We start from the raw sequence: 18916 nt of genomic DNA, 5'->3' as shown, positions 1-18916 counted from the left end.
TCTACTAAAAATACAAAAATTAGGCGGTGTGGTGGCGCTTGCCAGCTACGCAGGACCATCTCTACTAAGAATACAAACGTTAGGTGGGCATGGTGGCGCTTGCCAACTACACAGGAGGCTGAGGCAGGAGAATCGCTTGAACCCGGGAGGCGGAGGTTGCAGTGAGCCGAGATCGCACCACTGCATTCCATCCTGGGCAGCAGACTGAGAACCTGTCTCAAAAAAAAAAAAAAAAAAAAACTCTCAAACTTAACTCTGAAGAAACAACCTCAGTAGTAACTTGCAAGTACCTTTACAGCTTGCAATCACAAAATAAGGCTCTAAAGACTAGTTCCAAATTTCTAAAAGTGGCCAGGAGTGGTGGCTTATGCCTATAATCCCAGTACTTTGGGAGGCCAAGGTGGGAGGATCACTCGAGGCCAAGAGTTTGAGACCAGCCTGGCCAACATGATGAAACCCTGTCTCTACTAAAAACTACAAAAATTATCTGGGTGTGGTGTCGCACACCTGTAGTCCCAGCTACTCCCGAGGCTGAGGCAGGAGAATCGCCCGAACCCGGGAGGTAGAGGTTGCAGTGAGCCGAGATTGCGCCACCGCACTCCAGCCTGGGCAACAGAGCGAGACTCCATCTCAAACAAACAAATAAATTAATTAATTAATTTCCAAAAGTGAAAATTTTAAACAGTCATTATTACTTAGGGCACAACACTTTGTTTCCAACTCATCCTCCATGAGAACAACACTTAATTCACCCCTTTCAGGGAGATTTAATCATTTATGATATAATACTTACATTCTACCTTGCCCCAAAACAATTTAAAAAGGAATTAACATATTATTGTTCTCTCAAATGCCTCTTATTCCCTCCTTACTTTGCAACTTTGTCTCTCCTTATTCTGTAATATCTCCTCGCTGTTTCAGACAAGCCTTTACCTTTCTACCTACTGGCAATATCTCCTTTTTAAAAATGGAAAATGCAAAGGAGTAACTTTCTGATGATGAAATATCAAACACTATTAAAAGGATGTATGTTTTGGAAATTTTGGAGCGAACAACTATACCCGTATACTTCTCAAATTGTTCAATGAGGAAACAACAATTCATAAAGCTAACCCTAAATCTTTAAGTTACATCACACATATGTAATCTTACAAATGCAGTACAGTGTGTAAACATATCCCAGGCCCTACCATATCACAGGGTCTATTAATGCACAAAGAAGGTATTCATATTAACTAAATAAGTGAACAAAATTTTAAACTTATGAAACAAGTACAACCAGAATGTACTCACAACCAAATGAGGAAAGGACATTTTTTCCAAGTGAAATCTGTTACAGGATTTGTTACCCGTTACAGGATTTACTCAAATGAACTTTCTCAGTACACTCACAATAGGATTCAATTTACAAAATGGCAGACAATTTTACAAGGCTACACTTATTACACAAATTGAGTAACCACGAGGAAATTTTATGCGTTCATGTTGCTTTCTCTAATTGCTCTTTTATATTCCATTTATTCAGGGATATTAACTATATTCTCAATGCAAGGCTGTACACGGATTTTTCATTTTTTAGCCTTCAAAAGCTTTGTACATGGATTTTATATGCTTATAAGAGTCTGAGACAAAGCTGAAGACTGATTCCATCAATGTCTTAATGTCGGAGTGATGAGCTGCAACAAAAATGAGCAGTCTCGCCCCCACACCACCCACACCCCACCTTACCCACCCCATGCCAAAAAATGAGTAGTCTCAAACACTGATAGTGGGATAAACTCACCAATTTTTATTAAGAACCTCATTATTCCCATTTGACCCAGCTATGCCACTTTTGGGAATCAATTCTAAAAAAAGAATTGGAAATACAGCTGACCACCTATGTACAAGATGTTCACCAAACATTATTCATAATAGGAAAACATCAGAAATATTTCACACCAAAAAGGAAATGGTTAAATAAGTGACAATTTTAAAAAGTATGACATTATGCACTCACAATTGTGCTTTAACTTTTAAGATAAAAAAGCACAGCCCATCAAAATACAGATAAATAAAATTCAATTTGAAAACAATTCGGGCTGGGTGCAGTGGCTCACATCTGTAATCCCAGTACTCTAGGAGGCCAAGGCAGGTGGATCATCTGAGGTCAGGAGTTCCAGACCAGCCTGGCCAACCTAGTAAAACCCCATCTCTACCGAAAAGAAAAAAAAAAAAAAAATTAGCTGGGCATGGTACCTGATTACAGGTACCTGTAATCCTAGCTACTCAGGAGGCTGAGGCAGGAGAATCACTTGAACCTGCCAAGGCGGAGGCTTCAGTGAGCCAAGATCACACCATTGCACTCTAGCCTGGGCGACAGAGCAAGACTCCGTCTCAAAAAAAAAAAAAAAAGGAACAATTCAGTGAAACTTCAAAGACAGAGAAGATCTTAAAAGCAACTGGAAAGAAAATATAGGGAACAAAATTTGGCTAGCAGTAGACTTCTCAATGGAAGGGAGAAGACCATGGAATATTATCTTCAAGCGGTAAGAAAAAATAACTTGTGAATCCAGCAAAGCTGTATTTGAAGTATAAGATCAAAATAACAGTATCTTCAGATAAAAAAACAAAAACAAACAAACAAAAAAAAACCACTAGGCCAGGCACGGTGGCTTATGTGTGTAATCCCAGCACTTCAGGAGGCCAAGGTGGGCAGATCACTTGAGTTCAGGAGTTCGAGACCAGCCTGGCCAACATGGTGAAACCCCATCTCAATTAACAACAATGAAAAAATACAAAAATTAACTGGGCATGGTGGTGCACACTTATAATCCCAGCTACTGGGGAGGCTGAGGCAGGAAGACCACTTGAACTCAGGAGACAGAGGTTACAGTGAGCCAAGATCATGCCACTGCACTCCAGCCTGGCTAACAGAGTGAGACTCCATCTCAAAAACAAAAAAAATCCAGAGATCTTCGTTAAAGAAGCTTATACTGTATATACTTTAAGAAGAAAAATGACCCAAGAAAGTCCAGAGACACAAAAGGGTAAGCAAAGAAAACTGTAACTGGCAAATCTAAACAAATATCTTATTATAGTAACATCCAATTTACAGAAGGAAAAAAGGGACAAATAATATGTTTACCAAAAATAACACTTAAATGAGCCGGGCGCGGTGGCTCACGCCTGTAATCCCAGCAGGCAGGTGGATCACCTGTGGTCAGGAGTTCGTGACCAGCCTGGCCAACATGGTTAAAACCCCATCTCTACTAAAAATACAAAAAATAGCCGATGTGGTGGCAATCCTCAATCCCAGCTACTCAGGAGTCTGAGGCAGCAGAATCACTTGAACCTGGGAGGCGGAGGTTGTAGTAAGCCAAGATCCCGCCACTGTGCCTGGGCCACAGAGTAAAACTCCATCTCAAAAAACAACAACAAAAAAAACCCACTTAAATGAAACTACTTTGTATTTTTAAAGACCTTGTATTAATAGAAGATTAAAATACTGATTGACTCTGGAATGTTAATATCAATAGCACAATTTCAACTGTGACCATAAAAGAAAATGCAATTCCACAAGTAAAAGGGAAAATCAACACAATGCCAAAAAAAACTTGGTCAATTTTTAATAAAATTAAACATGCATGTGCCATACAACCTAGCCCTAGATATTTACCCAAGTGAAATGAAAACTTATGTTCACCCAAAAACCTGTGCATAAACATTTACAGCATTTCCATTCATATATATCAAAAACTAGAAACTCCTCAAATGAAGAATGGAAAAACAAACAAGCAATGGAATACTACTTAGCAACAAGGAGGAACAAACTATTAAGATAAACAACAACAAACCTGGATTAATCTTAAGGATATTATGCTGAGTGAAAAAAGGCAATCTAGAAAAGTTATGAGTCCATTTACACAACATTCTTGGAAAGACAAAACCTGCAGTGTTGGAGAACAGATCAGTAATTGCCAGGAGTACAGTAAAAACAAGGGCTGAAAGTTTTTTGGGGTGATGGAAAACTTGCATGTTCTAATTTTAGTGATGGTATATGAATGTATACATAAGTTAAGATTCACGGAACTGTATATCAAAAAATGATAATATATGTTAAGAAACAAAAAAACTGTAGTCCTGATTTCATGTTACTATCTATAGTAACCACAATTTTTAGACTAATTAAAATAAATATATCATTAGCAGACTATCTCCACCTACCAAATTTGATCACTTAAGTGAATAAAATCCTGTAGTGAATCAAAACAAGTATTTTTAAGATGTATTCCTGGAACCTGGTGTCACCTCCCTTCTTTGCCAAAGTTCTTCTAGCTGCAGGGTGAATTCAGTGTTTATAAAACACCTTTCTGTAATGATATTAGTCATAACTATTGGATGAAAGTGTTGGGTATGTAAACCACATTACTTTTATAGGGCCAATACTGAAGTATCACCCATTCCAGATCCTCAAATACACATTTTAAGTCTTCAGTTCTGTGCAAAAAAAAAAAAAAAAGACTTTCATATCTTGAAAACATGTTTCCAAGTTAATTGGTTTCAAGAAGTTCAAAGTAGCCCACTGGTGCAGCCCAATACATCTTTGTGGTATAATTAAGCCATTTGCAGATCCCCAGGAGATTTAGTTTTAATGACCACCACCCAGGTACGACTGTAACCAGATGGTGTGACTCATTCCATATGTCCATCAGTACGCTGCACTTAACTAGGCCTCAAATCATCTTGCAAATAGCCATTTGTTCAATTCAAACAACAATCTGTGCTGGATGAGTAAGTAGGAAAGCTTATTTAGTTAGTTTTATTCATTGTTTTTATCCTGCTGGGGGAGAAGCTGGTTAAAATATTTTTAATAACCTGTGGAAGTTTATGTAGTTGCTAATAATATTGGCAGAAAGTAATAAAGTTGACATTTAGATCTAGCCCATCCTAGTTATTTACTAAAAATATTAGATATGTTTCATAGTATAAAATTATACATTTAAAATCTAGAACAGGCCAGGCGCGGTGGCTCAAGCCTGTAATCCCAGCACTTTGGGAGGCGGAGACGGGCGGATCACGAGGTCAGGAGATCGAGACCATCCTGGATAACACGGTGAAACCCCGTCTCTACTAAAAAATACAAAAAACTAGCCGGGCGAGGTGGCAGGCGCCTGTAGTCCCAGCTACTCGGGAGGCTGAGGCAGGAGAATGGCGTAAACCCGGGAGGCGGAGCTTGCAGTGAGCTGAGATCCGGCCACTGCACTCCAGCCTGGGCGACAGAGCAAGACTCTGTCTCAAAAAATAAAATAAAATAAAATAAAATCTAGAACAGATGGAAGGTGCCTTTAGTAGGTTATCAAATCTACAAACTATTGATGCCAAGACATCATATAGGTTGGCTAGTCCAAAATATTCATCTATCCAGAGTCCAATATTAAAAAACTGAATATATTTAGCTTTCCATACAATAATAAGTGTGATATAAATTCTAATTGTTATTCTGAGTTTCTGGAAAAGCCACAAATACTACACAATAAGGTCCTTGTAACACTTAGAGCAAGCATCTAAAAAATAATATTCAAGTTATGATTTAAACCCAATTAAGGCATTCTAGTTAAGAGTAGTGGACAAAATCTCAATGTCTTCATATCCCCAAACCCCCAATGAAATGACAGTAAAGGAATAAGAAAGTATTAACCCACAAGAGACAGAGGGTTACCTTGATGTGTTTATCTCACACTGAATGCCTATATCAAAAACATCTTGTGTACCTCACACAAACACCTACTATGTGCCCACAAAAATTAAAATAACTAGACAGAAGGTCAGAGAACAAGAGAGGAGCCCAAAAACACACGACAGTTCTCTAAATAACAAAATTTGGAAGAAAAACAAAATACCAGCAGTAACTGACTTTATGGAGAAAGCCAAAACAAAAGCTTCTGCAAAGGTGGGAGAAGCCAACTGGAAACTTCATAGCCACAGGACCTATGAAGATTTACTGAAGGAACTGGATACAGGTGAGGCTTAAAGTGGGGTCAGAAATCATTAGACTCTCCAGCTCCTCAACAGCCAAAAGCATACTCCCACCAGCCCTAGGCAGAAGTCTGAAGGAAAGTTTTAAATTAAAGACGTTATACCACAGAGACTTCAAACTCAGACACTGCTGAAGATTCTTGTTAGGCACCATGTTAAAAGCTGGAGGATTATCTAAGATCGTACACACAGAATAAGAGTCACCTCCCTCAACTTGGCTCCCAAAACAGTGGCATCATAGGCTTTTATATTCCCCAAAAAAGAAGACTGGAAAAAATATGTCTCAACTATAAAAAGCGTGAGTTTCCAAACAGAGTCAAAAAAAAAAAAAAAAAAGCCTAAAACACTGCACAAAAGACCTACACCAAAATACTTCAATATGAGGTTCTGAACAGCAGGAAGAAAAGAAGATCTCACATACTCCAAAGACGGAAGAAAAAAAGTGGGTCAGAAAGACTCAGTAATAAGAACAGCATCAGACTTCTCAACAGCAACACTGAAGGTTTGAAGACAACTAAGCAATATATTAAAAGTTTCAAGGGTAAATTATTTTCACCATTGTGAAAGTAGACAAACTAATTTTTTAAATGAGGGCAGAATAAAACATTTTCAGCTTTGTGCCTTTCAAAAATGACCTCTCATTCACCTTTCATCAGGAGGTTAATGGAAATGTGGGGGTCCTGGAAAGACAGCATCTAACATAGGTTACAGGTGAAAGGAATTTCCAGAATAAAGGCAGAAGAAAAGTTCCGGTATGAGAGGCGCACAGCAGGCCTAGACAGCAGCATTTCCAGAGCAGAAGATTACAAAACTACCCAGAAACGGTGAAAAAATAAAAATTAAAAAAAAAAAGTAGCTGATGCGTCTGATCATAATGAAGGAAGTTCATTACAGCTCATGCCTGTAATCCCAGCTACCAGGGAGGCTGAGGCAGGAGAATCGCTTGAACCTGAGAGATGAAGGTTGCAGTGAGCTGAGAAGGCGCCACTGCACTCCAGCCTGGGAGATGGAGTGAGTCTCCGTCTCAAAAATAAAGTAAAATAAAATAAAATAAGAAATACGGAAAGACAAGAATTTTTGGAATCTGACAATTACAAGGAAAATTCCTCTTTCCTTTTCTAAACGTATACTGTTTCTCCATAACTTACAAACGCTGGTGGTGCATCTCCCCCTAGAGTCATAAAAACAAATCTATTACCTCTCCCAATGCCTTAAATTATCCAATGACGGTGATCATGTGTACAGCTCCCCCATCGTCTAATATTTTCTTCTTTAAGCTAGTAGCATTTTTGGTTCCTGCAAATGTTCCTCTAATACATAGTTTCAAACTTCCTTACCATCTTGATCAGATTCCTTGGAGCATGCTCCAGTTTGTTAACATTCCTCTTAAAATAAGCAACCAGAATAAAAGCAAGGTATAATTATGACCTCTACAAAACATGTACGGTGTCAATCAAAATGACTGCTATCTTAGTCAGAAGTCTTTGAGCAAAGTATGTTCTAACTCAAACAAAAATTAATTCTCTGTATTTCAGACAATTCAAATAAGTTTCCTGTCTCCACTGTATAGTTCATGAATTTCATTCTAATGTTCAATCAGATGTCTTTAGCAATGGTTCTCATGTGTAAGGTTGTAAAAGATGTCACAAGGAACATGCTATTAATCTAAGTACTCAAAGTTATAAATGATTTAAAAACGTTTTTTACATACATTAAAGGTATCCAAGTTGTATCTCCCTAGACAATCATCACTTTGATTTGAATTATAAAACACATTACAGAGTGGGGGAAAAAATGAGGGGGGTAATAACACCTAGTCCTGAATATTTCCATAGCAGTTTCTCACAAATGTGAACATCATGCATGCTGCATAGAAAAGAAGGAAAATATCAAATAAGGAGATCTGCCTGTTTTCCAAAGAATGCTATTGGAACAGATACAGAGGTTTCCAAAGAGACAATGATTTTCAAATTGAGATCCAGAGATCAGCAAGTTCTTTTAAAACAAAGTCTTAATTCTTTTCATTTATAATGCACTAATATTATAAAATTTAATATAAATTTAATCTAAACTGTATTTTATCCACTTTGAAACTAAAAGCCAGTGTTTAAAAATCACATGCCAAAAACGATAGATGAATGAATAAGGAACAGAAAAAGGCTTAACAAGGCAATGATACCTTTATACGCGGTTATGGTCAAATGATGTCACCACTCCCCGAATGCTGGAGTTTTCCCAGTATAAAAGGTACCCCATAGCACCATACAGAAGAGTCTTTCTTATCCAATTTGCTGGTTAAATCTATGTTCCTCCTTCTCTCTGAAAAACCTAAAGTTAATGCCTACTGCACAATGAACATTCATGGCTAGAAGGCCACTCTCTCCTGCTCCTCTCTCAGGAGTGAGTGAGTTTTATGCTTATCAAAATTTGTCTGGTATAGTATTTGGTAATACAGTTGGTATGGTACTTGGTAAGTATATAGTTTAAGTGAATGTCATGTAAAACAATGGCAGGAGTAAGAAGAATTATTTCCATGTAAACTAAGTATTTTTAGAGACTAAAACAAGTCACTAGGATAAGCTGTTATTTGACCACGGAAAAGGACTATAAAAGACTGAGAGAAAAATCATAAAAATCTAGAAGAATTCAGCATTCAAACTGTTTTATAAGTACATTAAAATTCTAAAAATCATAAATAGCATATTAGTGGACAATTATATATAACTGGACATAAATTATATGTAAGTGGACATAAATTATATTGGTGGACAAAGAATCTAACCAGTGGACCCATATTCAAAGTCTTATGTGCCAGGAAATTAACAGTTGTATGTTAAAATTTAAAAACCTAAGCTTGAGGCAGGGCATGATAACTCAGGCTCGTAATCCCCACAATTTGGAAGACCAAGGTGGGAGGATTGCTTGAGCCAGGAGTTGGAGATCAGCCTGGACAACATGGCGAAACCCCATCTCTACAAAAATTAGCTGGGCATGGTAGCACACACCTGTAGTCCCAGGTACCTGGGAAGCTGAGGTCGGAGGATCACCTAAACCCGGGGAGGTCAAGGCTACAGTGAACCACGATAATGTCACTGTACTCTAGCCTGAGTGACAGAGTGAGACCCTGTCACAAAACAACAACAAAACCCAAACAAACAAAAAAAAACCTATGCTTGCTAAATATATATTATATATGTATATATAATAGATACACATATATGTATGTGTGCATGTATGTATTTTTTTTTCTTTACTGATTGTTTGCTTTAACTGAATTTTTTTATAAACTTATCCACTAGCAATCCTGACTGCACAGAATGAGGGGTTCTAATTAGAATTCAACTATAAAAAAATAGCACGAGAATTACAGCACATGGTAGTATGGACATGCCAAATTCAAAAGAATTGCTGTTGGAATGGCACCATCTTTCCCATTGAATTCAGAATACACAACAGTATTTTCTCAATAAAACTCAAAGATAAGAACACACATTTTGGAGCTAAGAAGTTCCTTAAAAATAATAAAAAGCATGACACAGCCATAAACAAACATTTATGATGCATCATAAAATATCTATTCTGGGCTAAGCATGGTGGCTCATGCTTGTAATCCCAGCACTTTGGGAGATCGAGGTAGGTGGATCACCTGAGGTCCAGAAGTTCAAGACCAGCTGGTGAAACCCCGTCCCTACTAAAAATACAAAAAAATTTAGCCGGGCATGGTGGTGCATGCCTGTAATCCCAGCTGCTTGGGAGGCTGAGGCAGGAGAGTTGCTTGAACCTGGGAGGCAGAGGTTGCAGTGAGCTGAGATCGCGCCACACTGCACTCCAGCCTGGGCAATGAGTGAAACTCCATCTCAAAAAAAAAAAAAAAAAAGGTAAGTCTATCCTGCCATTTAAAATACAATGAAGTAAAATCTACCATTTAAATCCCCAAAATATAGAATTCACAACAATTTACAGTAACCATGGTAACCATACATTCTTTGGTGGTGGAATCAGCATCAGTTCCAGATCCCAACTTCCAGCAGGTTGTAACAGCGAAACACTGAGAGTGTGCACTAATTTTACAACTTAAAGTTGAGCTTGGATAACAGTACCTTCCTCATATCACTGTTACTAGAATGTCTGTCACACAGCTAGCACTCGATAGTTTTTATTTTTTTCAATAAATACTTTCACTGTTATATCTCCAGCACATGGGCTAGTATCTGGCACTTACTAAATATTTGCTTAAAATAAAAATGTCCTTCGCAAATGAAAAAGTATGTAGGCCAGGCGAGGTGGCTCATGCCTGTAATTCCAGCACTTTGAGAGGCCAAGGCAGCGGATCAACTGAGGTCAGGAGTTCAAGACCAGCCAGGTCAACATGGCGAAACCCCATCTCTACTAAAAATACAAAAACTAGCCGGGCATGGTGATGGCTGCCTGTAATCCCAGCGAGTCGGGAGTCTGAGGCAGGAGAATGGCTCAAACCCAGGAGGCAGAGGTTGCGGTGAGCCGAGATCACAGATTCCATCTCAAAAAAAAAAAAAAAAAAAAAAAAAAACCAAAGAAAAAATGTAAAATATTTTGGCCACTTACTCTAAATACTTAATGTGGCCATATCAGAGTATCCAAAAGGAGTAAAAAAGGTATTAAGAATATAAATCCCTGCTCACTGTGACCTCATAAGGTCCTGAATATTATACAGAGCTCCAAAAGAGCATCTGATTTGCAATCCATCCTAATGCTACTAATTGTATAAAAACATTAAATACCTCTTCTCATGTGTCATCTAAAAAAATTAAAATTTTTGTAATATTCATCTCAAAAGTCAAAATGTACACAGACTCAATGGAATATAAGTTACTATCCAGCTACATTTATTACCTGTGAAATTTCAAGCTTAAATGCACTGTCCACATAAAATAGATGGTATTAAGAGCAGCAACCTCTTTCTCAAATGTTATTATTTTATCTAAACCCTCACTGAAAAATGTATGGATCACTTTTTAAGGATAGGACAATCTTTTATACTACATATCAATTATACTAATATTTATAGTATCTATAAAACAAATAATTTAACCTAAAACTAGTCTTTAAATCAACTAGAAGTTCTTTAACATGAAAGCCAATTTTACTGTTGGCTATATTCTAAATGTTTGAAGTGTCCATTGATAATTTTAGGGATTTCCATAAACACAATCAGAAAGATAATAAAAGATAGTGACAAACCAATCAGGATGCCTTCATCATTCTGCCTCAGTAACAAATAGTTTAACTGCATCTAACTCTGAAGTTCATTTTAAAGTTTCACAATCTAAATTCAGTTATATACTCTGAATGAACATCATTCAAGCATATAGGACAGTCATCTGGAAAACAAGAAACAGGAAAGATTAGCTCCAACTCTAGTAACATTAACAAGATGCTAGTTCAATTTATTTTTTTTAAAAGTATTAGTATAAACGATAGAAGGTATGTCACTATCCTAAGATTTAGAATTCATGATAGTGGATACTATTTGCTATGTATCATATTTTCCAGGTAAATCAAGGAATGGCAGCTAGCATGCCTTATTTCAATATTTGTAACTTCAGTGCTTAGCCCTATCCTCAAATACAGTATGTGCTCAATAAGTAAATACAGTAAGTATGTGTGTCATTGAATCCTCTTAACAACCCTGAGCTATACGTTATCTTCTTATCACAAAGAAAGAAACTGAGGCTAAGAGGGTGGATCTGGGCCAACCTGCACGTAGTGGCCTAGTTTAATACCTAGACCTAAGCCACAAAGCACTGTCAAAATCTGACTTCAAATTCATATTCTTTCAATTATACCATGTCATCTAAACAGTAAATACATAATTATTAAACCTGAGTCATATTATTCTTCCTAAATTATTTTCCTGCACTATTGCTTGTCAAAGAAAAAAATCTTCAGAAGCTATTGTCCCTCCAACGTTCTGCAGTAGACATCTGATGGTTGCCACTCCAGTCTTCATTCCCTACATCCCAGGAATTCTAGATTTCAGATTTGGGAACTCTATTTGGGGATCCTTGTGACAATGAAGTCAGGGTAGAACATGTGTCCAGTTGTGGCATGATCTAAGCTAACCCAATTAGAGGGAAATGCAGAACTTTTGAAAGTATTGGACCAACGACATAATTAAGGCAGTACACCCAGGAGCTGGGGACAACCATACTTGAATGAGGAAAATCTAGGCAATACTATTAAGCCACTGGATAGTTTTACTTTAAAATCAATCAATAAACCCTTCATATTTTTAAACCAATTTGATTCCGGTTTTGAGTTACAACCATAAAATCCAAAGTTACAGATTTTTATTAGGATACTTCTTATTTAATATTTTTCACATACAGTATTGTTCCCTTACTCATGGAATGTCCTCTCCCTTGATGCTTCTCGTCTATGGGGCACTTGCTATACATCAGGCAATACGTGAGATGTTTAACATACATTATTTTTAATACTGAAAACAAATCTACACCCAAAACCTACAAGGGAAATCTTATCCTCAATGTTTCATATATGAGAAAACTCAAGCTCAAATAGATTGAGTGGCATTCTCAATACTGCGTAACTAATACTTGGAGTCAGGATTCAAAGCCGTGTGTACCTAGCTCATAAGTACTTGATCTTTCAACTACATGAAGCATAATTTGTCCTTAAAGGTCTTTGCTCAGGCATCAACTCCCAGAGAAGCTATATATCATTTACATATTTCATGGCTATCTCATTCACAGATAAGAAATACTACAATATATTGTAACTCTATGTTTACATACTTACAAGGCACGCTCCACAGAACAGTTAAGATCCAAGTAACTTATGACACAGGACAAGTGGGCAATAAATATTTGTGGAATGACTCAACAGAGAAATGAAGTCCTATCTGCCACAGATTAAATTCCATTAGGATAAATAATTGTCATTATGCTGAGACATCCTTTTATATACAATGTTTCTGAAATGTGGTATCTAGGAAGAAATTTGAAAATATTTCCTTGATATTACGTATTTGCTGCTGTACTTACAAGGACTACACAGAAATGTCAGAAATCCGGAAGTGTAAATATATGGATTTTTTTCAAACCGAATACTTTACATGGACTAAAGGACCTGTGTTTAGTAAAAGCAGGACATACATCTTAACCATGTAATAAAAATCAAATACAATTACAATTGTTCTGTTGGCTTCATTTTGGAACCAATATTGTCCAACGTAAGTAACAACTTTCCAGCTTTACTCCTTTTTCTGTAAATGAAATGCATGAACCAGGCTACCTACCTGATACCACCCAGCTCTGTGATTCTGTAGTAATTCAAGAATATCATTAACTGGCAACTTCTCGGAGTGTTTCCCTGGTTACACAGCCTAAAAGTAACCGTGAGGACTCTCATATCAAACAATTTTAAAGTTCAGCATAGTACTTGCCCATGACATTTTTCTTACTTTGCATCCCCACTGAACTGTAAGAACCAAGAGAACAAGACTTCGCTATATTTATTAGCACACCCCAGGGCCTTTACACAACCTAATAGGCACCAAAAAAATGTCTGCTGAAGAAGTAACTCATGTAATACTAATAATGCCTCTTTGCCCAACTTTAAAAAGCAAATAGTACATTACTAGACATGTTCTGTATTTTCTAAGTTTTAAGAAATCAATTTTCCCACATAAAGTATTATGTGCTTTGTCTCAGTATTAATCTCACAAGCAAAGGTTTTAAGAATACTTAGTAACCGCTACGTTGTTAGTAACTTTAAATACAAGATAATAATATAAAAGCATTTTATCAATTCCAAAACCACCTGTACATTTTCCATATGAAATTGCACGGCAATAAAAATCTTTATCAAAATAAAGCTTAATGAAGCAAAGAAGAACAAACAAATCATCCCAGTAACTCAAGAAGGTAGTGTCTTTCTGAAATCATGCTGACTTGCTAGCTCTCATTTCTGTGTACAGCCAGGGCACTCGGGTATTGATAACGAGATACAGATAAGTTTCACAAACAACTCCATCATATTTAGAACCACATAGCTCCTAGTCGGTACTTCATTGCCATTAAAACTTTCCCCAAACTCCTCAACACTCTCTTTGGACCATAAAACTAAAATCCCACAGCTTCAAATCTGCTCCTCTGCCTCCCTCTCCCGCAATTAATCCTTTCGAACTTCTCCCTGGGGATTCATATCTGCCACCAAGATGCTTTCATCCTGCTACTATTCCTAAGTGCCTGCTTTCTCCCAGTTACCTAGGTACTCTCGACCCAGGAAAAAAGGCACCGGCGAGGCAGGCGTCCCTCCTCCCTCCCACCCCAGCTTCTCCCCGACCCCCCGCACAGGCGCCCAGCAGGTGCCTCGCTCCGCACCGCCGCGCCCGGGCCGCTGAGAGGCGGGGCACACAAAGGACCCGCATGGACCTCCCCGGCCTCCTAGCGTCTTCCCCCCCAACACAGCCCGGCGCCCCGGGGAGCTGGAGAGCAAGGGCGGCGGCCGCAGGCTCGGCGGAGACCAGGGAGGCTCGCCCCGGGCGCCCCCTCCTGGACCCCAACCCCGCCCACGTCCCACCCACGAAGGCAGCACAGAACGTAAACCCTTACCCGGCAAAACCGAAAGCGCATCCCCAGCCCGGCTGCTCCAGCCCGGCTGCTCCGGCCCAGCGCATCCAGCCCGCAGCCTCCCACGCCGCGCCCGCCAGCCGGCGCCCAACGGCCGCCTCTGACAGCCTCCCACGCCGCCCAGCGCTTCCCCGGCCCCGGCAGGGTCCCGGTCTCCCCGCCCGCTCCCCCACCTCCCGGGAAGGGCCCGACACCAGCCTGGCTGCCCCGCACTCACAGGCTGCCGGAGCAGGAGGTACACACGAAGGAGCCGACCGTCATGTTCACGTAGGTGGGGCCACGCTGGTCGCAGTCGAAGCACTTTCGGTTGTGCGGGAGGCCGGTCATGTCCCGCAGCATCTTCAGGTGCTTCTCCTCCTGCTTCCGCTTCGCGCTGGCCGCCATGGCCGCGGCGCCAAGGGAGGAGGCCGGCAGGGCCAGGAGCCGGGCGGCGCTGCGCCGGGGGCCCGCGGTCCCACGGGCCGCCCTGGCCGCGGCCGCCGCCCTCCGTCAGCGCGCGCCGCCCGCGCCGGACCCGGCCGCAGCGGCTCGGCTGTACTGGGCTCGACGCGGCGCGGGCGCTGCGGTACGCGGGCTGACGGGACACACCAACCGGCGCGGCCGGGACAACCGCCGCCGCCGCCGCCACCTTCCCGACTTCTCCTGAGGGGAAAAGACGAGGAAGGGGACGGCAAGAGGAGGCCCGCCCCAGGCGGCCGGTGGCCAAGTGTCTGCTAGCGCCCTCTGCTGGCCAGGAGGAGTCACTGCGGCCGCGCTGAGGCATGGGCCGGGTCTGGAGCAGAGTAGGGAAGACACAATGATGATAACAGTATTAATAATAGACAGTATTTATTAAGCGCTTATATATGCAAAGCGCTTCCCCTTCTGTTTAAAACTGTTCAAGGGTTTTCCACTGCTTTGAGGATAATTCCAAATTCCTCACCATAGCCTGAAAAGTGCTCCATAGTCTAGCCCAGTCTACCTCATTCTTCATCGTCCTCACTCAACCACACTGGATTTTGAGTTTTCTGAACACAGCAAGCTCTTTTCTGACTCCTGCAGTACCCTTGCCCTTGCTCTTCTCTCCTTATCTTTGGACCAGCTAATTTGGGGGCCTTGGGATGTCCTGTCTATAGGATACTGGGCGGCGTTCCTAGCCTATACCCACTAAATGATACCAGAACAAACCCCCAATCTCCAGTGGTGGCAACCAAAAATCCCCAGACATTGCCAAAAGTGGAGGGAGGTTTAGGGCGGTGCAGTCACCTGGCTTGAGAACCGCTGCTGCGTATGGAAACCCGGATCATCCATAGCTGACGTCCTCTAAGTCAGGTGGGGCTCAGATGTCACCTCCGCCACGCTGTCCCAGATCAGCCTAGTTAATGTTGCAGCTCACCTTTCTCGAAGTTGCTCTCCATCAAATTGCTGCGTTGTGTTTTCGTCTCAGTTCTAGCTATTTGAAATACTGCATCTTATTTCGTGTTTACCATGGGTGCTCTGGGGTCTCCCTTTAGGCGCTACACAGACTGGCCCCCTGTATTTTCTTTGCCACTCCATCCCATTCCCCTCCCAGAGCTGGAGACTAGCTGTTCAATGTTGATGGAATGAATGCACGAAATCATTTATGTAATCTTCACAACAACACTTCGAGGTCAGTGTTATTGTTATTTACATTTTACAAAACAGGAAGATGAAACCCTGAGGGATAAAGTAAATTTACCCAAGGGTACCTATGGGGAAACTTGATTCCAACCCAGACAGTCAGACTGCAGGACCCAAATCTCTTAGTCACTGCAGCGGTCAACTTCGTCTCTCGTCTCTCATTTTCCAAAGGAGTACAGGGAGACCCAGAGAGCTGAAGTTCCCAAATCACTGGGCTGGTGAATGGATTAGAATCTACGTTCCCTAACAGCCAAGGCCAACCTCCACATCTCTCATGAAAGGGACTGGGTGAATCCACGAAGTGAGACTTCATATTAATATAATACCACTAATAATAATGTTTTTACTATTAAAAGAAATGGACAGATACATTGGCCAATGAATGTTTTTAAACTTTTCTATTATGGAAAATATCAAACTACCATGAGCCCATGGACCACTTTCAACAATTATTAGCTCATGGCTAATCTTGCTTTATGAATACCTCAACCCATCCCTCCATCCCCTCTTCTATTATTTTAAAGCAAATTCTAGATTTCGTACCATTCATCTAACGGTACATAGTTCCATTTGTATCCCTAAAAATGAAAAATGTTATCTCTTTCAAACTTAGCCATGATACTGTTAGCATATCTAAAAAGTTAACAATAGGCCGGGCACGATGGCTCACACCTGTAATCCCAGCACTGTGGGAGGCCAAGGCAGGTGGATTACCTGAGGTCAGGAGTTCAAAACCAGCCTGGCCTACATGGCGAAACTCGGTCTCTACTAAAAATACAAAAATTAGCCAGGGATGGTGACATGCACTTGTAGTCCCAGCTACTTGGGAAGCTGAGGCAGGAGACTCACTTGAACTTGGGAGGCGGTGGTGGCAGTGAGCCAAGATTGTGCCACTGCACTTCAGCCTGGGCAACAGAGTGAGACTCCACCTTGAAAAAAATAAAAATAAAGTTAATAATTCCTAAAGATCATCAAATATCACACTAGTGTTTAAGTTGGCAATTATCAATATTTTAATAATATTGTTACAGTTTGTTTGAACCCCCTCCTTGCAATTGGGTAATATGTCTCATAAAGTTTCTTTGGGTTTCTCCACCATCTCTTTTTTTAAATTACAATTCATTTGTTTTAGTAATTGGGCACTTTATTCTGTAGAGTTTCTCATAATCTGTATCATTTAACATGTTCCTCGGTTCTATTTGCTAAAAATTGGTATTTACATGTAGTTCACTTGTACCCAGTTCAGTTTTTTTGCAGGGCAGGCATTCATTTCATTGTGTTCTTCCATCAGGAGGCACATAATTGAGGAGAGGGTATCTTTTTCATGATGTTAGTAACCATTGATGATTAATGTCTAGATTCATTAATTCACTAATGATTAGAAGAAAATAGTGATATTATAATTCTGTCATTCTGGCGGGGTGCGGTGGCTCACGCCTGTAATCCCAGCACTTTGGGAGGCTGGGGCAGGAGGATCATCCAAGGTCAGGAGTTCAAGACCAGCCTGGCCAACATGGTGAAATCCCATCTCTACTAAAAATACAAAAATTAGCTGAGCGTGGTGGCGGGCATCTGTAATCCCAGCTACTCAGGAGGCGGAGGCAGGAGAATCGCTTGAACCCAGGAGGTGGCGGTTGCAGTGAGCCGAGATCCCACCACTGCACTCCAGCCTGAGTGTGAGAATGAAGACTCTGTCTCAAAAAAATAAATAAATAAAAATAAATAAATAAAACTAATTCTACCATTCCTTCATTTATCAGCTCAAATTTTCTATAAAGAAAAAATTTCCCCACATCTACAGTTTTATTTGGTATAGTACATGTCAGAAAGGGAGGATAAATATTTGATTCCTTTCCTTTATTCACAAATTTTCATTCTTTTTTTTTTTTTTTTTTTTTTTGAGACGGAGTCTCGCTCTGTCGCCCAGGCTGGAGTGCAGTGGCGGGATCTCGGCTCACTGCAAGCTCCGCGTCCCGGGTTCACGCCATTCACCTGCCTCAGCCTCCCCAATAGCTGGGACTACAGGCGCCCGCCACCAGGCCTGGCTCATTTTTTGTATTTTTAGTAGAGACGGGGTTTCACCGTGTCAGCCAGGATGATCTCGATCTCCTGACCTCGTGATCTGCCCGTCTCAGCCTCCCAAAGTGCTGGGACTACAGGCGTGAGCCACCGCGCCCGGCCCACAAATTTTCAAAATAGTGTATTGGTTTCATTTCACCTTTCAGTGGTGATCAATATATATAGACAGAGATATATAGATATATCTACATTTTGGAGACAGAGTCTCACTCAGTCACCCAGGCTAGAATACAATGGTACAATCAAAGCTCACTACAGCCTCAAACTCCTGGGCTCAAGTGATCCTCCTGCCTCAGCACACCCCCTCAAGAAGCTAGGACCACCGCACCCGGCTAACTTTTGTATTTGTTGTAGAGACAAGTTGTCACTATGTTGCCCAGGCTAGGTGATCAATATTTTTAAAGTACTATTACAAACTCAAGGATTTAAATGTATTTAATGTATTTTATGTCCCCGATGCTTACATTGTCTCATCATTGGCCAGTGGGAACCACTGAAAGCTGGCTCTTGAGTATTTTGACAAGACCCTTGACTTATGGTCAACT

General features: G+C 40.6%; 1 protein-coding gene across 10 annotated transcripts in view; it reads right to left on the bottom strand.

Annotated features, from left to right (window-relative positions):
• The window catches only part of LOC105473976 (ArfGAP with FG repeats 1), a 90477-nt gene extending 75157 nt beyond the window's left edge, over window positions 1–15320 (bottom strand). For 4 of the 10 annotated variants that reach the window (XM_011728265.3, XM_011728268.3, XM_011728269.3 and 1 more), the window contains exon 1: window positions 14869–15320. In XM_011728265.3, coding sequence (XP_011726567.1) covers window positions 14869–15035 — 167 coding nt within the window. In that variant the 5' untranslated portion in view covers window positions 15036–15320. Of the gene's footprint in view, window positions 1–13315; window positions 13714–14868 lie in introns of those variants that run through there. The other 6 variants (XM_011728263.3, XM_011728262.3, XM_011728270.3 and 3 more) reach the window with 6 other exon arrangements.
• Window positions 15321–18916: the final 3596 nt, after the last annotated feature.

This window comes from Macaca nemestrina, chromosome 11 (assembly GCF_043159975.1).
Source record: "Macaca nemestrina isolate mMacNem1 chromosome 11, mMacNem.hap1, whole genome shotgun sequence".
Taxonomy (NCBI): domain Eukaryota; kingdom Metazoa; phylum Chordata; class Mammalia; order Primates; family Cercopithecidae; genus Macaca; species Macaca nemestrina.
The sequence above is the reverse complement of the archived record's forward strand: the minus strand, read 5'-3'. Positions and strand labels throughout refer to the sequence as shown.